Source organism: Bos indicus, chromosome 22, assembly GCF_029378745.1.
Source record: "Bos indicus isolate NIAB-ARS_2022 breed Sahiwal x Tharparkar chromosome 22, NIAB-ARS_B.indTharparkar_mat_pri_1.0, whole genome shotgun sequence".
NCBI classification, from domain to species: domain Eukaryota; kingdom Metazoa; phylum Chordata; class Mammalia; order Artiodactyla; family Bovidae; genus Bos; species Bos indicus.
In genome coordinates this window covers 5,218,319-5,232,342 of record NC_091781.1, presented here as the reverse complement: position 1 = coordinate 5,232,342, position 14,024 = coordinate 5,218,319, and the positions used below count along the sequence as shown (strand labels likewise).

General features: G+C 41.1%; 1 protein-coding gene across 3 annotated transcripts in view; it reads left to right on the top strand.

Annotated features, from left to right (window-relative positions):
* GADL1 (glutamate decarboxylase like 1) overlaps window positions 1-14,024 on the top strand; it is a 194,497-nt gene that overhangs the window by 101,445 nt on the left and 79,028 nt on the right. For all 3 annotated transcript variants that reach the window (XM_019984721.2, XM_019984720.2, XM_070777301.1), the window contains one exon: window positions 12,112-12,163. In XM_019984721.2, coding sequence (XP_019840280.2) covers window positions 12,112-12,163 — 52 coding nt within the window. The remainder of the gene's footprint in view (window positions 1-12,111; window positions 12,164-14,024) is intronic.

Below are 14,024 nucleotides of genomic sequence, written 5' to 3'. Positions count from 1 at the left end.
TCCTTTAGAATGGATTGGTTGGATCTCCTTGCAGTCCAAGGGACTCTCAAGAGTCTTCTCCAACACCACAGTTCAAAAGCATCAATTCTTTGGTGCTCAGCTTTCTTTACAGTCCAACTCTCACATCCATACATGACCACAGGAAAAACCATAGCCTTGACTAGACGGACCTTTGTTGGCAAAGTAATGTCTCTGCTTTTGAACATGCTATCTAGGTTGGTCATAACTTTCCTTCCAAGGAGTAAGCGTCTTTTATTTTCATGGCTGCAGTCACCATCTGCAGTGATTTTGGAGCCATATGTATACCTATATCCCAGCCCTCGTGGACCTCCCTCTGCTCTCCCCATCCCCTGCCTCTAGATCATCACAGCACCAAGCTGAGCTCCCTGTGCTAGACAGCAGCTTCCCACTAGCTAGCTATTTTACGTATGGTAGTGTATATACCGGAGAAGGTGATGGCACCCCACTCCAGTACTCTTGCCTGGAAAATCCCATGGACGGAGGAGCCTGATGGGCTGCAGTCCATGGGGTCACTAAGAGTTGGACATGACTTAGTGACTTCACTTTCACTTTCATGCATTGGAGAAGGAAATGGCACCCCACTCCAGTGTTCTTGCCTGGAGAATCCCAGGGACGGTGGAGCCTGCAGGGCTGCCACCTATGGGGTCGCGCAGAGTCAGACATGACTGAAGCACCTTAGCAGCAGCAGCAGCAGCAGTGTGTATACATCAGTGCTGCTTCCAGATTCATCCCGCCCCGCCTCCTTCCCCACTGAGTCTGCATGTGTCCATTCTGTGTCTGCGTCTGTATTCCTGCCTTGGAAATAGTGAGGACCCAGGACCTTAAACTGACAGTTCTTTATTCTGAGAGGTCTGCAAGTTGGCGGGAGTGGCTTCATCTCATTCTCCGGTGGCTGTGGGGGTGGGGGGAGGCCTGGGTCTGCTGCTGGCACGTCTTGTAACTTCCTTGAGCCACAGCCTCTTCTTGTGATGGTGGTGACAGAAGCCCAAGAGGGCAAGCCTGCTTTAAACTCCTGATAGCACGCATCATGCCCATTAGCATTCCAGTGGCCCGAGCAGATCAGATGGCCAAGGTCAGTATCAAGAGGTAGGAAGAACTGCAAGGTTACATGCCGAAAGGCTTGGAAGTAAAGACAGGAAAAGAGATGGCTTGGCACTTTCAGAAGCCTGTTAGAAGTCAGCATTTCTGGTGATTTGGGTTTAAAAAGTAGTTTGAAAAATCTATAAATATTTCATAAATTAGGACTCTCTTGGTGGTGAGCAACAGAAACCGTCAAAGTATTATAAACAAAGTTAATTTATTTGCTCATGTAACTTATAAGTCAGTGTAGTGATGACCATGGAATGGCTTGTTCTAAGTGCTTAAGCAAGTTCACCAGGCCTTAATTTCCATCCATCAGTCAGATCTGCTCTCCTTCATGTTGGGTTTACTCCCCTGTAGGAAGGTAGTTCCCAAGGGGGTCAGATCTGTAGACTCCCAGGTTCAACTTCAAGGTCAAAAGGAGAGAGTGCTCCTTTCTCAACAATCCCTAGAAGGTTTTAATTCTTTCTGACAGATGTCATCTTCAGAAGTTGGAAGATAACTCAGATCAGATCAGTCGCTCAGTCATGTCTGACTCTTTGCGACCCAATGAATCGCAGCACACCAGGCCTCCCTGTCCATCACCAACTCCCGGAGTTCACTCAGACTCATGTCCATCGAGTCCGTGATGCCATCCAGCCATCTCATCCTCTGTCGTCCCCTTCTCCTCTTGCCCCCAGTCCCTCCCAGCATCAGAGTCTTTTCCAATGAGTCAACTCTTTGCATGAGGTGGCCAAAGTACTGGAGTTTCAGCTTTAGCATCAGTCCTTCCAAAGAAATCCCAGGGCTGATCTCCTTTAGAATGGACTGGTTGGATCTCCTTGCAGTCCAAGGGACTCTCAAGAGTCTTCTCCAACACCACAGTTCAAAAGCATCAATTCTTCGGCGCTCAGCCTCTTCACAGTCCAACTCTCACATCCATACATGACCACAGGAAAAACCATAGCCTTGACTAGACGGACCTTTGTTGGCAAAGTAATGTCTCTGCTTTTCAATTTGCTATCCAGGTTGGTCATAACTTTCCTTCCAAGGAGTAAGTGTCTTTTAATTTCATGGCTGCAGTCACCATCTGCAGTGATTTTGGAGCCCAGAAAAATAAAGTCTGACACTGTTTCCACTGTTTCCCCATCTATTTCCCATGAAGTGATGGGACCGGATGCCATGATCTTCATTTTCTGAATGTTGAGCTTTAAGCCAACTTTTTCACTCTCCACTTTCACTTTCATAAAGAGGCTTTTGAGTTCCTCTTCACTTTCTGCCATAAGGGTGGTGTCATCTGCATATCTGAGGTGATTGATATTTCTCCCGGCAGTCTTGATTCCAGCTTGTGTTTCTTCCAGTCCAGCGTTTCTCATGATGTACCCTGCATAGAAGTTAAATAAGCAGGGTGACAATATACAGCCTTGACGTACTCCTTTTCCTATTTGGAAGCAGTCTGTTGTTCCATGTCCAGTTCTAACTGTTGCTTCCTGACCTGCATACAAATTTCTCAAGAGGCAGATCAGGTGGTCTGGTATTCCCATCTCTTTCAGAATTTTCCACAGTTTATTGTGATCCACACAGTCAAAGGCTTTGGCATAGTCAATAAAGCAGAAATAGATGTTTTTCTGGAACTCTCTTGCTTTTTCCATGATCCAGCGGATGTTGGCAATTTGATCTCTGGTTCCTCTGCCTTTTCTAAAACCAGCTTGAACATGAGGAAGTTCACAGTTCACATATTGCTGAAGCCTGGCTTGGAGAATTTTGAGCATTACTTTACTAGCATATGAGATGAGTGCAATTGTGCGGTAGTTTGAGCATTCTTTGGCATTGCCTTTCTTTGGGATTGGAATAAAAACTGACCTTTTCCAGTGCTGTGGCCACTGCTGAGTTTTCCAAATTTGCTGGCATATTGAGACCAGCACTTTCACAACATCATCTTTCAGGATTTGGAATAGCTCAACTGGAATTCCATCACCTCCACTAGCTTTGTTCGTAGTGATGCTTTCTAAAGCCCACTTGACTTCACATTCCAGTATGTCTGGCTCTAGGTCAGTGATCACACCATCATGATTATCTGGGTCGTGAAGATCTTTTTTGTACAATTCTTCTGTGTATTCTTGCCATCTCTTCTTAATATCTTCTGCTTCTGTTAGGTCCATATCATTTCTGTCCTTTTTCGAGCTATCTTTGCATGAAATGTTCCTTTGGTATCTCTGATTTTCCTGAAGAGATCTCTAGTCTTTCCCATTCTGTTGTTTTCCTGTATTTCTTTGCATTGTTCTCTGAAGAAGGCTTTCTTATCTCTTCTTGCTATTCTTTGGAACTCTGCATTCAGATGCTTATATCTTTCCTTTACTCCTTTGCTTTTTGCTTCTCTTCTTTTCATAGCTATTTGTAAGGCCTCCCCAGACAGCCATTTTGCTTTTTTGCATTTCTTTTCCATGGGGATGGTCTTGATCCCTGTCTCCTGTACAATGTCACGAACCTTATTCCATAGCTCATCAGGCACTCTATCAGATCTAGGCCCTTAAATCTATTTCTCACTTCCATTGTATAATGAGGTTGGTCCTAGAAGATAACTACCCAGTGGTGAAAACATGAAACTGTCAACCGTAAATATTCAAAGTTGCCCACTGAACTAAAAGGTTCAGAAAGTTCTATTGCCCTGTTTGTGTTTTTCTCATACTATATAAGTATGGTGGCGTCTGCATTATTTTATCTAAGCCGCTAAGTAATTCAATGGCAGGTGTCTTGAAACAAAGCTAGATATAAATATTTGATGATCACATTTATTACAGAGTTAACATTCATCTCAGGGTGGAATTTAATTTATAGTCTAAGGATACCTCCTAATTTTTGCAGAGAAATATCACAGGAGAATAAATGTTAACATTTCAATTCAATTCAACAACACTTATTGTTTGTAAATGTTTGTCATGCTGAATTGAATTGAATTAACATTTCAGTGAGCATCACTGCAGGCTCTGTGACCTATATTTAAATATTTGAAAAATGGTCCCTTTTCTGTCGTGCTGTTAGTCACAGTGGTTCTCTTGCCTTAACTTCCCACATTCCTGTTATCCAGCAAGTCCTTTCCTGGAGTGGGCAAAAGCCATCCATGTCCCCCATCCCCCGTGCCAAGGCAGAGTCCTCTTAGGCATGTTACTTGAAACAAATGTGAAATTATCAACTTGGAGAAAGCGTCTCTGGGAATGACAATTATTTTAAGTTAGCAACATCAGTGCTTTATTTTCATGATTTATTTTTTTTTTCAAATGAAGTGTGGTCTGCTCTTCAGGATAGAGGAAAACGTTTTCTGAATTCTGAAGTTTACTCTACTTGCTCGTGCTCATGTGCAGTTGGGTACTAGTAAACTGGATCTCAGGAGGAAGAAAAGCCACAATTTGTAATGTCAGCCAATTTCCATGGTATAAGTACTCCCACTGTGGAAAATTTCAAGCTGCCAACAGCCACGGCTTGTAAATGCTCTTATATTTAACAGTTGGATCTCACTAACCAGTACAAACCAGCTCTAGAGCACCATTGATTATATGAGCCAATATAATCCGTTCAAACCACTGGCTGGTAGGAGTTAAAACACCACTTCTCATCCCGCCTACTGACCTTCAGCCACTTGTTTTAGAGTTTACCTAATAAAAATTCTCATGCATGGTCAGAAGTCTGTATTTGGCTAATTGCTAGGTCACAGCAGCATCATTTTGTTTCCAAGAAGTATGACTTTCTTCAGTAGATAACTTTAGCCAAGGAAAGCAGCAGATGACAGTTCTGTTGCTGTTTGGGATGTACATCTGTCATCAGTAGCTGAGGTAGATAAGGTATCCGTTCCCACAGGCCTGCTAAGTCAGGGCTCTCAAACACGGGGAAGGCTGTGCAAGTCTTTGCCCCTGGCGCACTGCAGTGAGGATCACACTGACTCCATGGACGCAATGCTTCCATGCCCCTGAACCAGAATGGAGCTTAGTTTGAAAATTGTATACTGGGGGCTTCCCTGGTGGTCCACCAGCCAGAACCCCGAGCTCCTAATGATGTGGTTGTTGTTGTTTTTCAGTCACTAAGTTGTCTCTGACTCTTTGCAACCCCGTGGACTGTAGCCCGCCACGTCCCTCTGTCCATGAGATTTCCCAGGCAAGAATACTGAAGTGGGTTGCCATTTCCTACTTCTTGGGGCCTTCACCCAGGGATCAAACCTTTGTCTCCTGCGTCTCCTGCATTGGCAGGCAGGTTCTTTACCACTAGCACCACCTTGGAAGCCCCCCAGTTCAGGGGACCCAGGTTCAATCCCTGGTCTGAGAACTAGATCCCACGTACCACAACTAAGAGTTTGCACACCGAGACACACTATCCCACCCGCCACTATAAAGATGAAAGACCCCGTGTGCTGCAACTAAGATCTAGCATGGCCTAAATAAATAAATAAAAATAAGTAAATATTTTTAAAATTTGTATATTGACCTTAAGATGTAAGGACCAGGTTTTGGTGGACCAGTGGACAGCATCACCCTGGCCAGATGCTCCCTCTTCCGTCGGGGAAGCAAGAGCAGACCCTCTCAAGAGGACAGCAATTCCTGTTTTATGAGTTGTCAAATCCAGAAAGAAGGAGCTACTTAGTTCCTAGAAGATCTCCAAGGCATTCCCTAATTTCCATTTGACCCTTGTCGTTTCACTGAATGAGAGAACATTGCTTTCAAGAAATATTAATGACTAAAACCTTGCCTTTTTCTTCGGTTGTTTGAAAACCAGTGACATTGTGAACTTAAAGCAGCATGTGATTATTAAGCATAATTGAAACCGAGAAGGCTGGGGTTTAAAATCACCATTTCTTGCAGAAGGCAGGCAATTGTGATCTCTGATATCTGCTTAGGAAAGTTGAAAATGTGTTACAATCCTCAGGGCTTCTGGTTGCTGAGGGCACCTTGTAGGCTGTTGTTACGACACTCTAGTTAAATGGATATTCACTGAGGGGCAATTTTTAAAGCAAATCCAGAAAAGTCATGTGCGTAAGTCTTTTCAACAACAACAAACAACTCAGGAACTCCCATTCTGCTGCTTTGCTAGGTCTCCCGTGTATCATTTATCTGCTCCCATGACACACAATCTCTGTAATCTCTCAGATGGAATTCATTTCATTGACTTGCATGAATACTGAGAGATTTATTGATACCAGTATGGAAAAGGTAAGCGGTTATACAATGGCACCCTTGTGCTAGTGTATTTCTCTAGGTGAGAAGAGGGAGAGAGTGCAGAAGACTCTAGAAGGGCCAACGTTTGCATTTTTTCTTATATTTGTACTTCTTAAAAACATCACAGTGCAGTGGAATGGAACATGCAGATGTCTGTGATGAGTCACACAGGCCATGCAATGTGTTCTCATGTATGCAGAGCATGCACAAACCAGATGGAAAAAAATCTCAGAAAGTCAGGGAGGCTCCATTGCCTCAGAAGAAATTTCCCATGAGGAGTTGAGACCAGAAGAAGCACTTGGTCCAGAGCGCTCCAGGGAGACTCCAGGAGGCTGGTGAATTGAGAAAGGGACTGGAAAAGCTATCTCCGGAAAGGAATGCATGCCCTTCAAAAAGGGCAAGTGAAACACACAAGTATTAGATGGACACGTGGAAGTATTAGATGGACACAGGAAATGTTTCAGAGCAAGCTTTCATTTTTGTACACTTCAAAACTAAGCCAGAATCGTAATGGAATGAGTTTTTTTACCCAGTAGGATTGGTGAAAACTCTTACTAATGTATAGTATTTCTCCCTTTTGCTAAGCTTAGTGGAAAGGACAGTGAATTTTATGAAGTCATTGTTGCTTTCTGAACAATACCTGGATGCCTTTTGGTAGTAGTGGTTTGTGGTTCCCGAGTTTTATCCAAAACCTCAATGTACATCTTTTCTTTTTTTATGGCTTGCATCAGATAAGAATAGAGTTTTTTTTTTTTTCTCTATCTTTAGACTGTTTTTATATACTGAAAAGTTGTGAGGAATAAGTCACCTATGAACATAGGCAGAATTTGTTTCCTCCCCAAAATTCAATGTATTTAAGCATTTATTTAATAAGAGGGTACATACCCTGTAGAAGAGGCGCTAGTTTAGAAACTAGCATTTTTGAGCCTACACTCTGTGGGGTCATAGGCTTTCAGAAGATCTTAATAGATGTTGTTCCAAAAAATGTCTCCATAGTCAAGTATGTTTGAGAAAGGCTAACCAATACATTAGTCCTCTCTTGGAGGTTCAAAGTGTTTGTTAGCACATTGAAGTCTATGAAAGGCTTGTAATACAGGTACAATTTTAACTTCACTTTAGCCAGTAGGCAGACATTGCTGACTGTTCATCCAAATACCATCCTTCCTTCTTCCCTGTCAACAGAGCCTCCATTTTGTACAGATAGCAGTATTCCAACTGGGAACGTCGGTCCGAGTCTATCCTCCTTGCCAATCATCACTTCAGGGATGGATGTATGACTCAGATTCAGTCAGTAAGAGGCAGGACGAATTCTGTGAATGCTTCTGGGGAAAATATTCTTACCTAAACAGAGTGAAGCTAAGAGAAAATACTTTCTAACCTCTTCCCCTCCTTCCTGGGACACGGTCATATGTGGATGTGATGGGCGGAGCTGTGGCTGCCGTCTTGTAACAGGAGAGAGAAACAGGAGAGAATTCAATAACACTGCAAACATGGCAGGCTGAAACAATTGAAAAAGCCTGGTTCTTGGTGACATTACTGAACCTTCCAAACAGTTCAATAGATGTTCTTATGAATTAAGCCAAGTATACACCTAGTTTCAGACAAAAATGATCTAACTGATAAGCTTCAGTTCAGTTCAGTTCAGTTCAGTCGCTCAGTCGTGTCCGACTCTTTGTGACCCCATGAATCTCAGCACGCCAGGCCTCCCTCTCCATCACCAACTCCCGGAGTTCACTCAGACTCACGTCCATTGAGATTGATAGGCCTAACATTGCTCAAATTTATTTTCATGGATAAGTGGGAAACCCATTAGCACAGTATATCATGGAAAAATAGTTTGGGAACTCTGGTGTAAACCTTTTATTATGGTCATCATTCTTTATGCAGATCTCCTCTACCCTCAGTTCATTTGGACTGTTAAACCAGGTTTTATAGATTCTGAGAGTGACTGAATGGGGACATTGACCTTGACACAAAACCCAGAGCCTCATGGTTAGCGCAGAACAGAGTTTTAACGGAAATGATTCAGATGTGCTCTAGCATGCCTTTTTCCCGGGAGCAGTCTTCACCAATTTGACAGATATTTTAAATCAGGACTATAGGCAGCGTGTCATGTAGTCATAATCTACTGCGGAAGAGTTTTACCAACCTAGTTCCTTCTCCATTTCATGCATGAGGAAGCTGAGGCAAGCTCAGGGAGGTTGAGGAGTTTGCCTAGAGTCACAGAGTCAATCAGTTACACATCTAGAATCTTCTAGAGTCATTCCCCAGATTCTGTAGTCTGGGGGGTTTTCAGGGTTAGTGCAGGCCCCCTCAGGATGGAATCCTGGCATTGAGTTTGCAGGTTGCCTTTACATTTGTGCCTGAGAAGGGAAGGAAAAAATAGGATTCACAAAGCCGGTCCTCGTATAGATAAAGATTGTATGTGTGTTTTATTTTGCTTTGTAATTTATATTTTTTCTCTTATTAGTTTCCTTTTCAAAAATTGTAAGTAACCACACCTATGAAACTTTGCAGAGTGTGAATAGTCCTTTTCTCCCCATAGCATCCGGTTTTTCCCTTCCTCGGATACATCAAGGATTTATGATTGGTCATCCATGCCTTATGCCATGCTCATGTATACATGTGGAGAGGGAGCACTTATGCTTTCTTTTTTAGAGCTTCTTAAAAAGTGGAATCACATTATCTATATCTCTCAGTCCCCTGCTTTCATGTATAATGCATCATGAGCATCTCTGTGGTTTAATTGAAGTGGATATAATCCATCCTCTTTAATAGCTGCATCATAGAACATGTGTTGCTATAAAACATTTTATTTTACCTTTGTCAATTTCTGGATATTAATTTTGTTTCTAATTATTCTGTATGGAATACAGATACACACACACAGGTAATGTAGATGCAGTAACATATGTGCATGCATCTATCATCTATCTGTCTCTATTTCTGTCTCTATCTATATTTCTATCTCTGTTTGTCTATCTACCTACCTACCTATCCATCTATCCACCCAACAATCCACCCATCTCCCTACCTATCTACCTGTTTACCTAACCATCAATTCATCCATCCATCCATCCATCCATCCATTCAACAGTCTATCTACTTACCTACCTACCTATCCATCCATCCATCCATCCAACAATCCATCTACCTACCAACCTATTATCCATCCATCCATGCAATAAGCCATCTATCTACCTACCTTAGTGTTGATGAGATTTTCCTGGTAGACCATCATCTCATAAGTGGTTTGCTGTATCAGAATATATGAGTATTATTAATTTTGAAAGGTTTGTAGCAGCTCTCTGGCACATTCACTAGCACCAAATGTTGTCGCTATTTAAATTTGTTTCCAGTGTCCTGTGGGCAATATGGTTTAGTATTGTTATTTCAATTTGCACTTCTCTGATTACTAATGATCTTAAGCATTTTTCTGATGTTTATTGACCATCAGAATTGCTTTTATTGAAAGTTAGGCAGTGTGCTAAGGGTGTAAAAAGTTTACAACTATGTAACATCTCCTGAAAAATTATTCAGGGAAAGGAGTATGTGGAAAGAACATCAGATACTTTGTGAGTCTGTGTGTGTGTGATATCACAAAATTATTGCTCAATATAAAATACTCATTTTTATCCATTTAATACTGATAGGATTTTTATAAGATTTTTTATAATTTAAAATTAAAGTTAATCTATACTTTTTTATAAATTAAAGATTATTTTTATAATCTTTATGTTAAACACCAATGTTTAACCTTATGCAAAAAAACTAAAAAAAAATGTTTTGGAAAAAAGAACTGCATCCCATTAACTGATATATTCAGTACCCACATTCTGGGATGTCCTTTAGTAAATAAACATAATAATAATAATCCTCCATTTTCACAGTTTATATTCTATATAATTTTTATATATGACTTTATTTATTTATGTATTTTATTTTTTAACTTTACAATATTGTATTGGTTTTGCCATATATCAAAATGAATCCACCACAGGTATACATGTGCTCCCCATCCTGAACCCTCCTCTTCCCCATACCATCCCTCTGGGTCATCCCAGTGCACCAACCCCAAGCATCCAGTATCGTGCATCAAACCTGGACTGGCAACTCGTTTCATATATGATATTATACATGTTTCAATGCCATTCTCCCAGATCATCCCACCCTCTCCCTCTCCCACAGAGTCCAAAAGACTGTTCTATACATCTGTGTCTCTTTTGCTGTGCTATTATACAGGGCTATTGTTACCATCTTTCTAAATTCCATATATATGCGTTAGTATACTATATTGGTGTTTTTCTTTCTGGCTTACTTCACTCTGTATAATAGGCTCCAGTTTCATCCACCTCATTAGAACTGATTCAAATGTATTCTTTATAATGGCTGAGTAATACTTATTTAACTTTTTTACAACATCCATTTGCGATTGGAAAATCAGCATAGTTTATTCCAGTTTTACAGGTAAGGGAATTGAGGTCCAAAGGGAAGCATTTCTTTGTTGTCTTTAAATGTTAATTGAATGTATGTAATTCAGTTACATGATCATGTTCCATGTCATGATATTGCAGTTCCATGTCATGGTATCGTAATTCCATATGATGTGGACAGGATTTTCAAAACTACTCCTCCCTCTATCCCTTCTTTCCATCCTTCCTTCCTTTTTGGCTATTATATATAAAAAATTCCTTGGCAAGTACATTTTTGTCATCACCTCTGATTGTTTCCTTACATTTGACCTCCAAATTTGAAAATCTGTGTCAAGTGTTCTGAACTTTTCAAAGCTCATGATCAAATCACTAGTTTTCAAGACTAGTTGTTCAAAAGATTTATCTTTTCATACAGACAATAACAAAGCCCAGGAGGGCAGAGTCAATGTTAATTTACTCTACATTTTCAATGTCATTTTAGTCTTTTCTTCATAATATTGCATACTTCATGTAGCTGCAGCCTTTGCTTATGGCATGATAATTCTCTTTTCCCTGATATTTGTGATAATTTCATAGGCATTCTATTAATGTCTACAATGCACTTACTTTTAGCATGATATCAGTGATCAGTCTTTGCTCCCTGTGGCCTGGCCTTGGGAAAGAGGGTGTTACACTTCCTTGATTGAAAAAAGAACACACAAGCAAAACTACACACTGAAAACCCTTTCCACTATGCCAGCTAGAGAATTTAAGTACCTATGCTAAATCCCCATCTAGAATATGAATGTGAAATCCCACATGGTCAGAGATATGTATCCAGTCTACTCTGAGTGGCTTTCACACAAAGTCTGATGCTAACAGGTGAGATAGACATCACCTCATGAAAAAGATGTACCTTTTTCCTCAGGCCCAGTGGATTACAATAAGCTATCTACATTTAGATAGATGTATCTGTCTAAATCAGAGAAGGCAATGGCACCCCACTCCAGTACTCTTGCCTGGAAAATCCCATGGATGGAGGAGCCTGGTGGGCTACAGTCCATGGGGTCGCTGAGAGTCGGACACGACTGAGCGACTTCACTTTCACTTTTCACTCTTATGCATTGGAGAAGGAAATGGCAACCCACTCCAGTGTTCTTGCCTTGAGAATCCCAGGGACAGGGGAGCCTGGTGGGCTGCCGTCTATGGGGTCGCACAGAGTCGGACACGACTGAAGCGACTTTGCAGCTGCAGCAGAATCTATCTAAATCCAATCCTGTATCTGTGTATGGACCCTTACTTATTTCCAAGCCTTGTCTCTACATTGGAAATTATACAATAGTTTCATTGTATGTCAGTCAGCTTCAGGGAATGTTTAGATTGCAATTTATAAATATTATTGTGACTTTTTTTAGGTACCTAGTAGAAGAAATCAAGAAAAGAGAAGGATTCAAGTTACTGATGGAAGTAAGTGATTACAGAATTGTACTTGTGATTTTGTCAGTCACCAGTGATGAAGGTGGTAATTTTCTAATCTGTTATATTTCATTGGTTTTTGTGTTGCAGACTTAAAAGCAAGTCATTAGCTTAATTCATAGAGTCCATTATGTTAATTTATTCTATTAGTGAGTATTTTTCCTTTGTTGGACTCACAGAGAACACTTGCCTTTGAGTATTGAAAATTAAAGTGCTCGATAATAATTACCAAGGATAATATGGAATAAATTATGACCTCTATCTTGATATATTAAGTTGCATAATGATTGTACTGAAAATACTGAACTGTGTTATAGTGGGGCCTGTAGGTGAAAAATCAATTAAAGTGAATGTACGGACAGTTTTCTCTTTTTATAGAATAATGAGAGCTTATTAGCTTTGGAACAATGGGAAATAAATCATTTTGTTGTTGGATTGTTTGTTATAAATAAGAAACAAAGTGGTTACAAAGAGAATATTGTTTTTTTCTAAAATATTAATGTATGGCTAAAGTGATAAAATATTATTGAAATCTGATTTTAAGAACTATGAAATGTGAGGTTCAGTTAGACCTTCTTATAGTATATACTTTGTAGTAACTTTTAAGATAATGTAAAAATCACCTAGAGGCTGTAGCCTAGGAATCTATCCTGTGAATAAGCAATCTGGCTATATTTTGGTATTTATTCATTCAGCAAGATTTATTGAGCAATTGCTGTGCGGTGGAGATGCAAGACAGGGAAGCTCCCTGCTCTTATGGTGCTTACATTCAAAGGGAAAGTAACAGGCAATTACGCAAGCAGATTGTTTAAATGGGGAACATCAGGGTCGGGGAAGTCTTAAGGAAACAGTAAAACAGATACTAAGGAAACAATAAAAGAGATACATGAGAGATAATAAATAATTACGAATAGCTAATTGGACAGTTCCAGATGTGGGAATAAATAGAGTGGTAAATAAACAAACATGCCGAGATGGCGGCGGGGGTGGGGGGGCCTGTTTGGTTTGGGTGCAGGGAAGGCCCCGGGGGCTTTCTTGGTGCTGAGACCTGCTGTGCGTTGGTGAGAAGCTTGCCAGGCAGAGGTTCAAGGGAAAGGCGTTCCAGGTGGAATCCACAGACAACCGCAAGGCATGAAACTGAAAAAGTTCTGCCCCCTTGAGGAGCCAAAGGAAGGTGCATCAAGCAAGGCTAGGGTATAGCAGGAGCTGGTGTGGAGAGGTTGGCAGAGACTGAGTCTGCTGGCGCCATGTAGGTGCTGGTAAAGGCCTCTGGCTTTCGTAACACCCCCTTGAAGTGTAATTATCCTTGAAGAAATTTTAAGCAGAAGTGAGTCTGATTTCCATTTGAAAGACGGTGCTGGATGTCACGAAAAAGAGGTGGGTGCTGGAGAGGGGAGGACAAGAAAAGGGTAAGCGAGACAAGTTGGGAGACCAGTGCAAGTAACTCCAGTGGGTGTGAGGAGGGCCCTCAGACAGCTTTGGGAGACACTCCTGTGGAGGCTCCTGGCCGTGGATTTCCTCACTGTCTGCCAAGGGGACGTCAGGTCAGAAGGTTCTAAGAATTCAAACCCCTTGAAAACTAGAGATAGGAAGGGACTTGCGAAAAATAGCAGAAGAATCCATATTTAAATGACTTTCTAATAACACTAGAAAGAAGCCAGAAGACATTTAGAATGTGGAACATTCCACAGGACAGCTGACTTGGTTTCAGCAGGTCAGTGGCATGAAGGAAAATAAAGGAGAGAGTAATGATCATCATTTTCAGGGTCAAAGACACCTAAGAGACAGGACAACCAAAGGCAACGGGTAGACACTGGAATCCTAGTTTAAAGGAGTCAATTATAAACAGTAA